The sequence below is a fragment of the Brienomyrus brachyistius genome, chromosome 1 (genome assembly GCF_023856365.1).
Source record: "Brienomyrus brachyistius isolate T26 chromosome 1, BBRACH_0.4, whole genome shotgun sequence".
Classification (NCBI taxonomy): Eukaryota; Metazoa; Chordata; class Actinopteri; order Osteoglossiformes; family Mormyridae; genus Brienomyrus; species Brienomyrus brachyistius.
Genome location: NC_064533.1, coordinates 33,241,392 through 33,254,725, shown reverse-complemented (window position 1 = coordinate 33,254,725; position 13,334 = coordinate 33,241,392). Strand labels below are relative to the sequence as shown.

The 13,334-nt window shown below is 41.2% G+C and overlaps 1 protein-coding gene across 1 annotated transcript in view; it reads left to right on the top strand.

Annotated features, from left to right (window-relative positions):
- Positions 1–2,664: 2,664 nt before the first annotated feature.
- The window catches only part of tlk1a (tousled-like kinase 1a), a 30,797-nt gene continuing 20,127 nt past the window's right edge, over positions 2,665–13,334 (top strand). Inside the window, exon 1 of the mRNA XM_048980323.1 lies at positions 2,665–3,436. Within this exon, the coding sequence (XP_048836280.1) occupies positions 3,304–3,436 (133 nt within the window). The 5' untranslated portion in view covers positions 2,665–3,303. The remainder of the gene's footprint in view (positions 3,437–13,334) is intronic.

The window sequence follows — 13,334 nt, the reverse complement described above, 5'->3', positions numbered from 1 at the left end:
TGTGTTCCTGGTATTATTTTTAAACATTTTCAACAGAAGTAGTGATAATCAGCTCCCATGACAAAAACATCTTTGTTGACTTATTTGTGCTACTTGTAACGGCTCAGTTTTTCCTGATTGTTCCCAGTTTCCACCTAATGCAACGCTACAGTAAAGGTCTAATTCGCATAATGGATGCCACTCGCATGCATGACTAAGCCGTGTAATTATATACATTCTTCACAACTTGCAGCTCACCATATTTAATGGCAGGGTGTCACAACACAAGCAACTTGTGATTTGTTTCAATAAAATCAAGTTGTACACAGTGAATATATGATCCACCCTTTTTGTGATGTGGACTTACAGTATGTACCATAAATGTATGTTATATGTATAACTTTATATGGTGTCTTATATCCCCCAAATACTGACAGATCTTCGCATTCATATACTTCGTTACCCCAATTTAGTGCTGCCATTTGCAGTTTAGTGGACAATTTAATTTACTAAAAGTACCATAAATACATTTGTGATTAACTTCACTTCTGTTGTATTTTTTCAACCTTGTACGCCACCTCCAAGCGATAAGGCCACCTCCGAAGGATACGTACACTTCCTGAATCTAAAAATACTTAGGGACTAAGAATCCCAGGACCGCTTATTCTCCTGATAACAGCAACTGCGTTTCTCAGGTCAAGCGGTTGCCACCATCCTGAGGTCTCTCACAAGTTCGTAAACTACAGTAGCTGTTTCTTATTATTATGTTTCAAATGTGTTGTGCTTGTTTCTCGAATATTTATACTGGACAGTAATGTCTACATTGATCACCAGGATAACGGTGGGTGGTGAAGAAGACATTAAACAGAACAGAATAAAGGTGCAGCTCTGAGAAGCAAAAGGGCACACCTGAAGAGATATATGTAACAGCAAGCCCCCTTGTCCGCTTCATAGAAAGCCTTCAATGGCAAATCAATGAAATCTCATCAGCTACTGCTACACAGTATATTATTCGGCCTTCAAAACCACGCCTGCGCAGACGTTGCAGCTTTATGTCTTTTTATGTCACGCCTGCGCAGATGTCTTAATGTCTTTTAACCAAAATCTCATTTGTAATATCATATCCATTGGGTTCCTGTGGAATTTTTATATTACAAGAACCATAATACTAATATACAGGTAAAGCGCTTTACAAAGAATGACTGTCAGGAACCTATCCCAGGAATCTCAGAGGACAAGGCAGGAGAGACCCCTGAGAGGATGCCAGTCTGTCACTGGGCACATGGACAGAGGGTATGTTAGAGACACAGATCCAAATGATTCTAGAATGCAGGAGGAAATTTGCAATAAGCAGGGGAGCACAGCTATCCAACGTTTGTAAGTACCTTTCCTATTCAGGGTCGTGGGGGCAGGCAGAGCCTATGGGTACAAGACAGGCAACAACCCAGAATGGGGCACGAACCCATCACAAACCACATTCACATTCATCCAATCTCACACAGTTTGATAACTCCAGTAAACCTTGTTCTTGGACAGTGGGGGAAAGGGGGGGGGGGGGGCAGTCAGTACCAGAAAAAACCTCATGACCACACAGGGAGGACATGCAAACCCCACACCTAGAGCTACAGCAAGACACAAATCCTGGTTCCAGACGTATGAGGTAACAGTGTTAACCACAATGCCACCCCTGGGGAGAACATGCGAACTACAAATACACACAAAGCAGGGATGGGACTCGAACCCACAGCTCTGCAACAGAGAAGCCACTGGTATGCCCACCCAGCAATTTCAATTAAAGTAAGAAAAAAAACTTGCATTGTGCATATTATTTATTTATTTCAAACAGCAGTTTTTTAAAAAATTATTTCTAAAGACTTGGATTAAGCTTATAAGCTTATAAGTATATGCTTAATGTTGTTGTTTCCCTACTGTGGAGCTTGTGTTTCCCAAATACACTTTGTGTGTAGAGTTTGCACATTCTCCTTGTATTATACGGGTTTTTTCAGGGTTTTCTGGGTATCCTCTAAATTGCCTGCATGTGTTCTGCAATGGACAGGCTTCCCTGTCCAGGTGTAAGTCAGCCTTGTGTTCCTTGTGCTCCAATGCATAGGCTCCAGGCCCCCCCCATGACAAGTGTAAGCATTTAGATGATGGCTTGCTGGATGCGGATTGTACATTTTGTGCCAGTGTTTTGTGCAACTGCTTTTAAATATAGACATATTTCAATAAAGAAATATGTCAAAAGATTAAATGATGAATATGCATTTCTGTTGACATAAGGATTTGACTTTAGAAATGATACGTGCGCAAGATGTAACTTTTCTTAAAGCAACAAAACTCGAAATTCTAATTCTAGATTAACATCGGTAGCAGTCCGGTTTCCCCCCACGGTCCAAAAATATGCTATGTTTAAATTGCCCATAAGTGTGTATGTGTGGGGAGATGGTGGAGTGTGCCCTGCGATGGGGTACCCGTCCTGGGTTACTCCCCCCTGCCAGGCATCCATAGCTTCCGGGACAGACTACGGACCCCCGCGACCCTGCATAGGACTAGCGGGCATAAAAAAACCAATGGGAATTATAACGAAGATGCATCTCGCGTATGCGTTTCTCCTTCGGTAGAAAAAAAGAAAAAAAACTCGATTAAAGACTTTTCATAGAATACATTTATTACCGCATGCATAATGCATAACAAAACATAAACAAAAACAAGTATATACTTAAAATATTTTCATGCACCCATTCATCTAAAGCGTTTTAAAACCACTTGTAGTTAATCTATTCATCATGTTAAGAATTGCGAAATAGACTACGACAGAATGAATTTCCTCCCAACTAATTTTACGTGACTTCGTAAAAAAATTATGCAGCTACGTATGTTATATTATACTACTTTTTACGCGTTTTACGAACTGTAAGTGATGTAACGTAGGACGTGGAAGGTGTTCATTTAAGGACTTAGCGGCAGCGTTCAGCAGTGGTGAGCGCCGTGCACCTTCGGGAGACTCCGGAACAGCTCCGCCGTGATCATCGTTAGGATGTGCCCGAGGTGCGGGAGCCTCGCGATAGTGTTTGTGCTCAGGCGATGCGTGACGCCCGATGCTAAGGTTACACTCCCAGGCTACTTCAAGACGCACTGCAGAGGTGCACGGAGGCTCCTGTCCAAACTGCGCTCTCGAGCGATTTCCTAAAAACACCGTTTGCGCGCCGCTTAATGCCGACGGATCACATGTTTCGCTGACCGCCCCATTCTCGGGGCTTCGGTGTCACTAACTCTCCGGCGGCTTGCTTGCTTTTTTCCCCCCTAGTCTTGAAAAGTAGCTTGATGAGTGTCCAAAGTAACAGTGGAAGTGGTGGAAGTTTGGAGGGGACGCCATCTTGGTCCCAGCTCTCCACGTCCCCAACACTGGGCTTGCTTTCTCAGCAACATATCACGGTACCGGTGAAGGCAAAGGAAGGTAACGTGAATCCATTCCTTTTCCGTGCTAATTGTTTAGGGATCGCGAAAATGTTTTTTGTTGTTGTTGTTGTGCATGTATACGAGCCGTCGGGAAATGAGGAGCCCTAGCAATGCCAAGGCCGTGGCTTAGGTATCGTGCTGTGCATCCAGTCAAATAGGTGTCTGCTTGATATGGAGTATCAAGGCAAAAAAAAAAAAAATCTCAAGAGGCCATTCGGAAAAGCAACTAGCTACATAATTTATTTCTCCATTGGTTGCATCGATATCGTGGATCGGTCGACCGATTTGTGGCAGTTTCAGTCGATCGGATCAAGAATCAGCAGTTGATCATTTAACTGGATTCCCGTTTTTATTTGTTAAGATGTCTTGATAACAAAAAAGGGTCGGGTCTTTTGACATCATGGAGGACCTTTTGGATTTTCTATTTCGAGAGGATGAATTCAGATAGCCTTGCCAGGTTATTTTTTGTAATTTTAAAGAAATATGTATGCAAACACTAGGTACGCTTGGCTGTCGAGTTCAATAGCGACGTTATTCTGGTAAAGGCTAACAGCTCCCTTCGCCTTTTTTGGCATCAAGTCGGCGATGACACATTTTTGTTGCTGTAAGTAAACTGTGCCATGCACACAATGCATAGTTGTTTTTTTCTTGCGGATCTGACGCTACGTCCTCTTTTCAAAGCATGCAAATATTGCAATGCACTGGGATGACTCTTAATCACAGTTGTAGGAGCATGTTTTTTGATTGATGTTAACGTCGGCAGCCCCGTAGTAGTCCTACTGTGTAATTTCCATAAACTGCTTGCCTAATATTAGCAAACATCGGTTTTGATTATAAATAACCAATACTTGTGTTGCGGTATTGAAACCTTGCTTTCTGCCTGAACAATTGCAACAGTTTGATTGCTAAAATGGTGGATCAGCATTATCCTGGTTAAAAGTGTATATCAAGTTATTGCGGGGAGTTGTAACAATCTTGTTTAGTGTTTTGCTGTTTGGGTGGCAATTAGGCTTTGCCATTCTTATAGTTTGACTTTGAAGTTTTTATATATGTTGTAAGTATATGAGTGCAAAGATGACTCCAGACTTCTTGGAAGTGCAATGGAGATCTAGACCTTGGATTTAGAGGATGAACTGATGATGATTTAATGAACCTGCTGCTTTGGCTGTGCATGTCACGTTATTTGTGTTATCCTTTTGTTTCGCAGACACATCCAAAGTCACACGCATACATTATTAAACACATTCTAAGCTATCTGTTTGTTCAGCTGGATAATTTACTGAAGGGATTCAGGTTAAGTGCTTTTCTCATGGGTACAACAGAATGGCCCCTTCTGGGACCAGCATTAACCACACTGTTAACCTCTAAGCTCCTTGCCGCCTGCATACAAAAGACGAGATGTATTTCCATTGTGGGTGAGTTGCCTCAGATCGAAGCTGCTTAGATCAAAGTAGTTTGTAGATTTCCCCCAGTTGCTTGCAATATGGCTCCACAGTTCACCTTGGCTCACAGTTAGCCGTGTTTGAAAGTGGGACATTTGTGATGCACTCCAGTGAAGTACAAGAGTAGGATGCATTGCATAAATGTATGTTAAAATGATAAATTATTGAAAGGTTTGTTTTTGCTACCTGCTAAAATTTGTGGTCGAACTTTGTAATTTGAATGAAAGAAAAGGGTAAAGGTTTTATCGAAAATGAATAGCAGAATCTTGTTTTTAAAGACTACAGTTTTTTGGGTTCATTGATGCACTTTACCATTGGTTCACCTGTCATAAATAGGGGGTTCAATCTGCATGCTAGCATATATGTTGTAAAAAGTCGTACACTCGTAGTTACAGTTAAATTGTATAGGTGTCAGTTTTGTGATATTATAACACATTAGTCATTCGTGCACAGTGTTGAATAAATGCATATTAAGTTACACATTTAATCATGGATACCTTTTTATTGTACAAGAAATATACTGATTGTGATAATATTCTGATTCGTATGATAAGACTACATAGGGAATTGGTTGCAAATGACTTGGTTCTTTAGTCACTTGCCAGTTTCATTCATTTGTTCGCTATTCAAACAAATGTTTTTCGGGACCATGAAATTTCCATTTCAGTATGTCGGGATGCAAGGCCGCCGCTCTGTATGAATGTCAGGAAAACCCTGATCCTTAAATCGTCCTCAGTCTGATGGGTTTTATTTTATAATTTGTCATAATTGCTTTAGCTAGTCCTTCATTTGAGTAATCGCCTCACTTGGTGTTCTGTACAGGTAACCAAAAGATTTTGCAGCTCTTGACAGACTATAGTTGTCTACCACTGACCTATATTATCAATGAGTCGAGTATTGAGTAAATAGACACGTTTCAAAGATCACATTTTTTAACCTTGTGGCTTAATTATAGCCTTTAGCAAACTTAACCTTATCTGCCCTTGTGTAACTTCGCGTAAGACGCAGCCCGAGTTTCCATGCTGGATGCTTCTATCGTTTCTGGCACTGATGATGTTCTTGCAAATGCTGTGGTGCCAGGAGACGTCAAGAAGCTTCTGAATGACACAGAGCAACTGAATGGTCTTCTAGTGAGTACGGGGACAAAACGTGTAGGTTCAGGAATGCACTTCTTCAAGGTTTTAGGCCTTCTAAGCTCATCGAGCGCCCATAGAACAGTTAACCCCGGGTCTTAGACTGGTTATTGTATACTTTCTGTTTCTCGACATATGTTAACAAAGGTCTGTGCGATGTGGTGGTCTTCGTTGTACATAACTTTAATAATGAACAGTTTATACTTTGGAAAAACGATGCAATGGTCAATATTCTGTGAGAATATCTTTGTAAACACCCTGGTACCGTGTATTGCTTGGAATTGCATGATGCAGCTGACTCATTATAAGCAGACTGGGAGAAATGGTGGAATATTAATTGAATCTTTGGCTGTTGATTCTGTATTATCCTTTAGAAGGCCAGGTGAAAACTGTGACCGCCTGTCATCCTGGGGAGACTCATCTGCGGATAATAAATTGTAGTCTTGCCCCCCCCCCCCCCCCCCCCCCCCCCCAACCACAAACATGACTGAAGGTCATAGCTACTGACAGAATCAGTGAACTAGACAGTTTTAATTGTCTCACTGTGCTTTTTTTTAGCAGTTGTTCCAGTATCTCTGCACACGCACCTTTGGTGAAGCAAGCAGGATTTTGACAATTGTCACCTTTTTATCTCATTTTTCATGAAAAATGAAGTGTGCGACATTGTGTAATCACACGGTGACGTTTATGATTATGAGCTGGGCTCGCTTGGGGAGAGAGCTCAGCCTGTCCTGTGATGTCGATCTTAGTAAGGCAAAGTACAAGTGCATTGTTTCACCAGGAAATAATACAATTCTTACAATCGCCAGTTGCTGATTGCTGTGATTTTTTTCCTGTTTACACTTTCTATGGCACTTTTAAAAAATATGAGCCGGTATCAGAAGTAATATGTGAAGTGCACTTATTGCTCCATTTTGCTCTTTCAGTGAAATGTACATTTTTATAGGGGCAAAGGAAAGACCATACTTATCTATTTTACTGCTAGTACCCTCCCAATTATTTAGAATAATGGCATTAATTTGTTTCTTCAAATCTTTGTGGGAAATATCAGTCTCCAAATTTACTTCAGTGATTTATTTATTCTGATTACAGCGCGTATAATATGCTGCAATCACAATTATCAGTGAGTCAAGTATTCAAGTATAATCACTGAATCAAGTGTGCCTGTGTGTGTATATATATATATATTTTTTATTGTTCAATGTGGTGCAAGCAAACCTGTAGCTATCAAGCTGATACTTCCTTCCCTGTGCTTGTTTAGCTTTGGGATTTTATGTGAATCTTACTCGTTTTGCCCTCATTTGTCCCTATTGGGCTGTGAACAGTTAAGAGAGGGGATCGTGACATATTGAATCCAGAAATTAAAACAAGATTTAAACATGCAACTCAATAGTCACTGGAAACTGAAATCGGTAATTTAAAAAAAGGAATTTGTAGATGGTTTGTGCGTGTAAATACCTCGTTGTGAGTTGCCTGGAGGGAATCTTTTGTGCACCTTCGTTGAGCATCGTGACCCATGCAGTCTGCCATGCTTCCAAACTGAATCCCTCATTAATAAGCCAGCTACCCGTCTGCCGCAACCCATAAGCCAAAAAAGGCAGCCCTTGACTAGTTCGGAAAAACTCTGAAATTACTTTTAATTAACTGGGTGGCCTGCTATGCAGTGCTGACGCCCAGCTTGCAGTTCACCGGTGCGGGAGATGCGCAGGAAAAATTCTGTGACGAATATCGGGGATAAAAAAATGAGGGGAATGTGAGGTGCTGCACACAGAATATAACGAACTAAGTTGGGAAGTGTCTCTTTCAGTTCTTGGAGAATGTAAAAAAGAAAATTACATTTTTAATTGCATTTAATTACAATTAAGATTGAATTTTTTTACATGCAGTGCATTTCAGCCAAATCTCCATTATATGGTAAATGTGCTATGATGCCGTTTTCAACTGAGGTTAGTTTTGTTATTTTAATATAAAACCATGATGGGCATGACCCCCACCCCCATAAGTTAATCTGATACATATTTTGGTTTTATGGAATTCCACTGCTACATTGTGGATTTACCCCTTTTCCATCGAGCTTTAAAAGCTAAAAATCTCTGCCTGGTTTTGTGTGCGTGTGCTGTGGCCTTGTTCTTGGTGGCTTGTCAGCCTTTCCTCAGCCAGCCCCTGGCTCCTGAGCGATGAGGAAGGGCAGCTTGTTTCTGCAGATGCAGTTGTTAGGATGCTCCGTATGTGGACGCCACACTCGCGGCCACCCCCTCTGGATGCTGTGCCCCAGAGCTGCAGATGAAAGCCTGCCTCCTAATGCATCATCAATGGACATAACAAGGTTAAGTATTAGTCATTCAGATGGAAAACAAAAGGGAAAATTGATGCTTTTTTATGAGCATTACAGTCATTTTTACCTTAACTCTTTGCTGGCTGGGTTATATAGCAGAAATACACCTCCCAGCTGTTTTCTTGTTGTTTTTACTGAGGTTTTTAACTATTTGTGCATTTTAAGCATCGTCACCTGTGAAGTCTGGCCCAAATCTGCATTTGGGGACCCCTCCTGTGTACTGGTGACCTTCAGGGCTGGTTGTGCTGTTCTATCGGTTTACTGAAGCACAGTGTACTACTCGGTACTTTTCTTAGTGGAGAAAATAATTACCTGCTTTTTATGAATTTGTGGATTAAATGCTTATGTGAAGGTTTTCAAGGGGGCGGAGCAAAACCTTTTTATGTATGTGATTATGTATTGAAATGGATGTATTCCAATAATTTTACATGGGTTTGTTGCTAGACAGGTGTGATTTAAATGATCTCTTCAAAAATCCAAAATGCAGAAATTACTTTTTACCGAGTGGCTATATTATAGCTAAGGACAGACATCTGTTTTGTGTGTGAGGCCTTTTTGAGTGCTTTTCCACTGCAGTAGGTACTGAACTTTAGTGCTTCAAAGCAGTACTGAAGTGAATTCTGCTTCTGTTGGTTTTCCACTGGTGTGAAAAACTGGTGCCGGTGCTGGGATGTTTTGTACTGAATTCCAAAATGGTTATAGTATATTATAGGGCTGGGCAATGTGATATTAATATCGACATTGCATGTTTGCGAACATACAATTCTCATGGTTCAAGGACTGTGATAGCTGGTTTGAGAACAGCCTTTTTATACTTTTATACTGTCCAGGTATTTTGGCATAAAGGTTTGTTTTGCTAAAACATTTTTTACTCTGTCATAGAAAACAGAACTTGGCATGCTTTGCAGTTTTAATGATTTTTCCTCCTCGAGGTTATCTCGTATATGTTTAAAAATCAGTTTAAAGTTTACCACTGCTGATTTTGTGTGTGAGTTCCGCATGCACTGTCCACGCCAGTCATAATTATTTTCATCCTTGCTGTTCAAATCACTGATGGGTTTGTGAGAAATTTACTTTGAACTCCTTTTTTTGCTTAATAAATATTGCGATAAATATATTGCAACAAAATCGCATTGTGATATTTGAACATTTTCCAATATTGTGCAGTCCTAGTATATTATAGCATATTGTAGTATTATTTGAAGATGCCGGTTGTATTTTGTGTTTTTGTTTATGCAAATAACCTGCCACAATCGGTAAGCCCCGCCCCAAAGTACCAAAGGGAGTACCTCTGGTGGTTGGCTGCTGCAGTAGTAGTACTGGAAAGCAATGGAAAAAGCAGTTTTTTAAATTTTAGTTTAAATACCAAAAGTTTGACACAGTGGAAAAGCGGCCTTTTGTGTATTGGGGGTGGGTATGGGCTGGTGGGGTAGATATTGTAACTATATGAAAATGTAGTGGCAGTTCCTTAAACCAGTGTTTCCCAACCCAGTCCTCAGGGAACCCCGGACAGTCCACGTTTTTGCTCCCTCCCAGCCAATCAGGAACACCTAGTACATGTGTGCTGGGAGCTGAGAGGAAGCAACAACGTGGATTGTCCGGGGTTCCCTGAGGACTGGGTTGGGAAACACTGCATTAAACAGCGCAGTGTAACCTCTGGTCTGAGGGACACCGTGAAAAGGTGGGATGATGTCCAGCGTACCTGTCGCTAACATAGCTGCCGTTGCTGTGGGTCGGCTTGGTGGCACATGGTCCAGATGGCTCTCTTTCCGGCACAGACCAGAATCGCCATGGCAACGCCGCCCCCAACAAACACTCTTTTTACCCACTGTCATGAAAGTGTGCCACTTAACTAATGAACGGACTGGCTTATTACTTAAGCAGGTGTAATTTTTGTGATGTTTACAGCACAAACTGTGTTACGCAAAAGTCCGGCAAATTCAGTGGTGTAGGGTGCACACTATGACTCAGGAGTATCCTTTCTATACTGTTCTGTACTCTGATGTTATGTTTTGTGTATCACAAACATTGTCGTTGTAGACTGCATCCATCTCTTAAATTGATAAAATTCTTAGACTCTGTGGGATATCTGCTTATTTTTTGTAGAATTTTATATCAAACAAGAGACCACCTTGCTTCCAAGTATGGGAGAAAAGGGTGTAAATCATTTATATTTGACTTGTTTGAGAGATTCTGAATTCTGTCTCATTGAGCTTATTGTCTTCTGTTTACACTGACTGGCTAATCAGGCCTCCATACAGGCTGTCATGTACCCCCCCCCCCAGGGTGTGTGGTTCTTGTTTTGTCTCATTTTCTCATTTAGGTTAACAATGTGTTGTTTGTTCCACACTGTATTGAGCTGCCGTAATTTATAAGTCTTCTAATGTTTAACTGGCCCCAAAAAGACTGGGATTTTTTGACAGGATATCGGCAGGTGTTTTTGATAATGGATCTAGTTTAGAGAATCTCCACACCCTCTGAAAACTTGGTCTTTGCTCTGATATTCATCTTCAAAAAAAAAGCATGTGTTTCGGTTTCAGTGGTTTTTGTTGTCTGAACATTAAAAAAAAATGTAAGGATCGATAACTGTCCACTTGACAAACAAGGTTCTAAATATCCATCTTGCATAAAATCCATCTTCCGTAACTACTTAGACAACCAGGAAACAAAGGACATATGGCAGGAGACAGCTTGGATGTGACGTCGAATAAATATTTAAAAGTGAAAGAAACTCTGTTTTGTATGAATCATTTTAAAACTCCGATTATGCCTGTTTTTTTTAAGCGCTAGGCCTAAACTGATCAGTGGTCCTTAACGGGGATCTTGTTGGCTCACGTTTCTAGCCTGGCTCTCTGCCGTGCCTATAAATGGCCAAGGGGAAACCCTGGTGTATCCGTAAGGCGCTCAATAATTCAGAGACAATAAGAAATCGAAAGGACAGCCGCATGACGCCGTCCTTCATCCTGGACTCGGGTATATTTAATTCATGCTGGATCGACAATGAAGACGCACCTAAGCTGACGCCTCCCAGCTTCATGACTCTATTGGAGGCAGCGCCGCTATTGTGTAGCGAGTTCCTGGTGTAGCGCTGTGTCTGTCAGCTTCAGAAGGTGCTCGGCCAGCGTGGAAGTTTGACGGCCGTCTCCGTGGCCTCCTGTTAAAATGAAACTAAATATTGCAGCAAGCAGGGTCTCTCATACGGCATGTTGCTTCATAATATAATAATGCCATCTTTTGTATTCCGTACTCTGAGGAATGATCTCACCGTGAGGCTTTTACTTTGAAGTGTCCTGTGCGATTCAGTAAAGATCGTTGAGAGGCCGTGCTTCTGTCTGAGATATTCCCCTCGCCAGGAAGCATTTGTTCCATTTTGTGTTGGCTGATTAAAACACTTGCGTCCTGTAAATCTTCAGCGCGTTCCTTGTCTCGGTGCTGACGTTGGTTGTGTGTCATCTGCCTTTTAGTGCGCTCGTGATATTTACAAGGGAATACTCCGGCTTGAGTTGCGGCTCCGGTTTCCGTAAAGCCTTGCAGAAAGTTCTAGATGATGATGATGATGATGATGAAGGGCACAATGGAAATGGTACAAACCTGCCAGATACTGGCATCAGTCCATATTTCAGGAAATCAAGCCAAGAAATAGTTTTTTAGAAAATCACGAGAGTGGAAGCTGCAGTGGTTTGGATTCCTGAACAGTATCATGGGATTTCAGAAGTATTCTTTTTGTTGTCGGTGTTGTGTTTGGCCTTGGGAACGTTATCTCCCCCCCGCCATCAGTCTGGCCAGGTTGTCGTTTTTAAGCCAGTTCTGTCTGGATGAAACATTAATCATACTGTTGTTTCCATGCCCCCCCCCCAACAAAATACTTCATTAAAATACATGTGGCAAAGGAAAACAATACTTTTGATATTAACTTTGTCCAGTGCATCTGTTCCTCTGACTTCACATTTTTCCAATAAGTCAATCAGCCTGTATGATTTCCAAAAATGCCTGTTAGTTTTAATTAACTAATTAACTAATAAACACACAGGCAAATCAGTATCGATTTCATCTAATCGATGATAAACTTATCCATTTAGAAATTACTGTGATCATCTTTTTATTGAGTCCACAATATTCGCGTTTAAGTACCCACTGTTCTTTTGAGTGAATAGTCTGATGTTTGGTTCCAGTTGCCTCTCAAGTCAGATGCTTAGAATTCAGTTTGGTTGACTGGCACCTAAATTTGGAGACTTGGCAAATTCTGTGTGTAAGGTGACTAACCATTCCAGGCTTGATTGTTGTTCATGTGAATTGCTGATTGAATAACAGATTCTGCGCTTACCATTTTGCCCGCTAATTTTTTTCTGTGGTTGCTATTAATGTCACGCTGCGTACTGATTTCCAGTTCAATGTTGAAGGCTTAACAGGCCTGAATGGTTTTCTCTCTTGTTTTGTTTTTAATCTGACCGCCATAATTAGGTTACTATGAAGGTGTATGTTCTACCCCCCTGTGAGTATTGAAGGAGGTGGAGTGCAATGAATCGCAACAAAATTAGGTTAGAGCAGATTTGCGTGATTTCAGAAAAGGTTTACTGCCTTTGCTTGTGCAGTGCGAAATCAGACGGGTCACCTCTTCTCATTTTTTTTGTTTCAGTGGTGCTGCACCATTTAATTATCAAGTTTAAGAATCCTGAGTTTTCTACTGTGTTGAGTTTTTTGGAAAATTGTTGCTCTGTGGAAATCTCTCCTTCCATTAAAGATATTTTGTGTGTTGTCATCAACACTAAAAAAAAATCAGTTTTGCTAACTGTGCATTTTTCCTCTTAAATTTTTTTTTGGACAGTTTTTTCCAAAAATGGTCAAAAAACATCCATCTTGCATGACTTTGTGCCCATGGCACCTGGTACCTTGTCACCTCTGTGCCAGTATTCGGTGACAATCCAGCAGTGGCCGGAGGTCCGTGCTGCCATTTTGTCCCTGGTTGTGGATGTTCGGCCAGCTAAT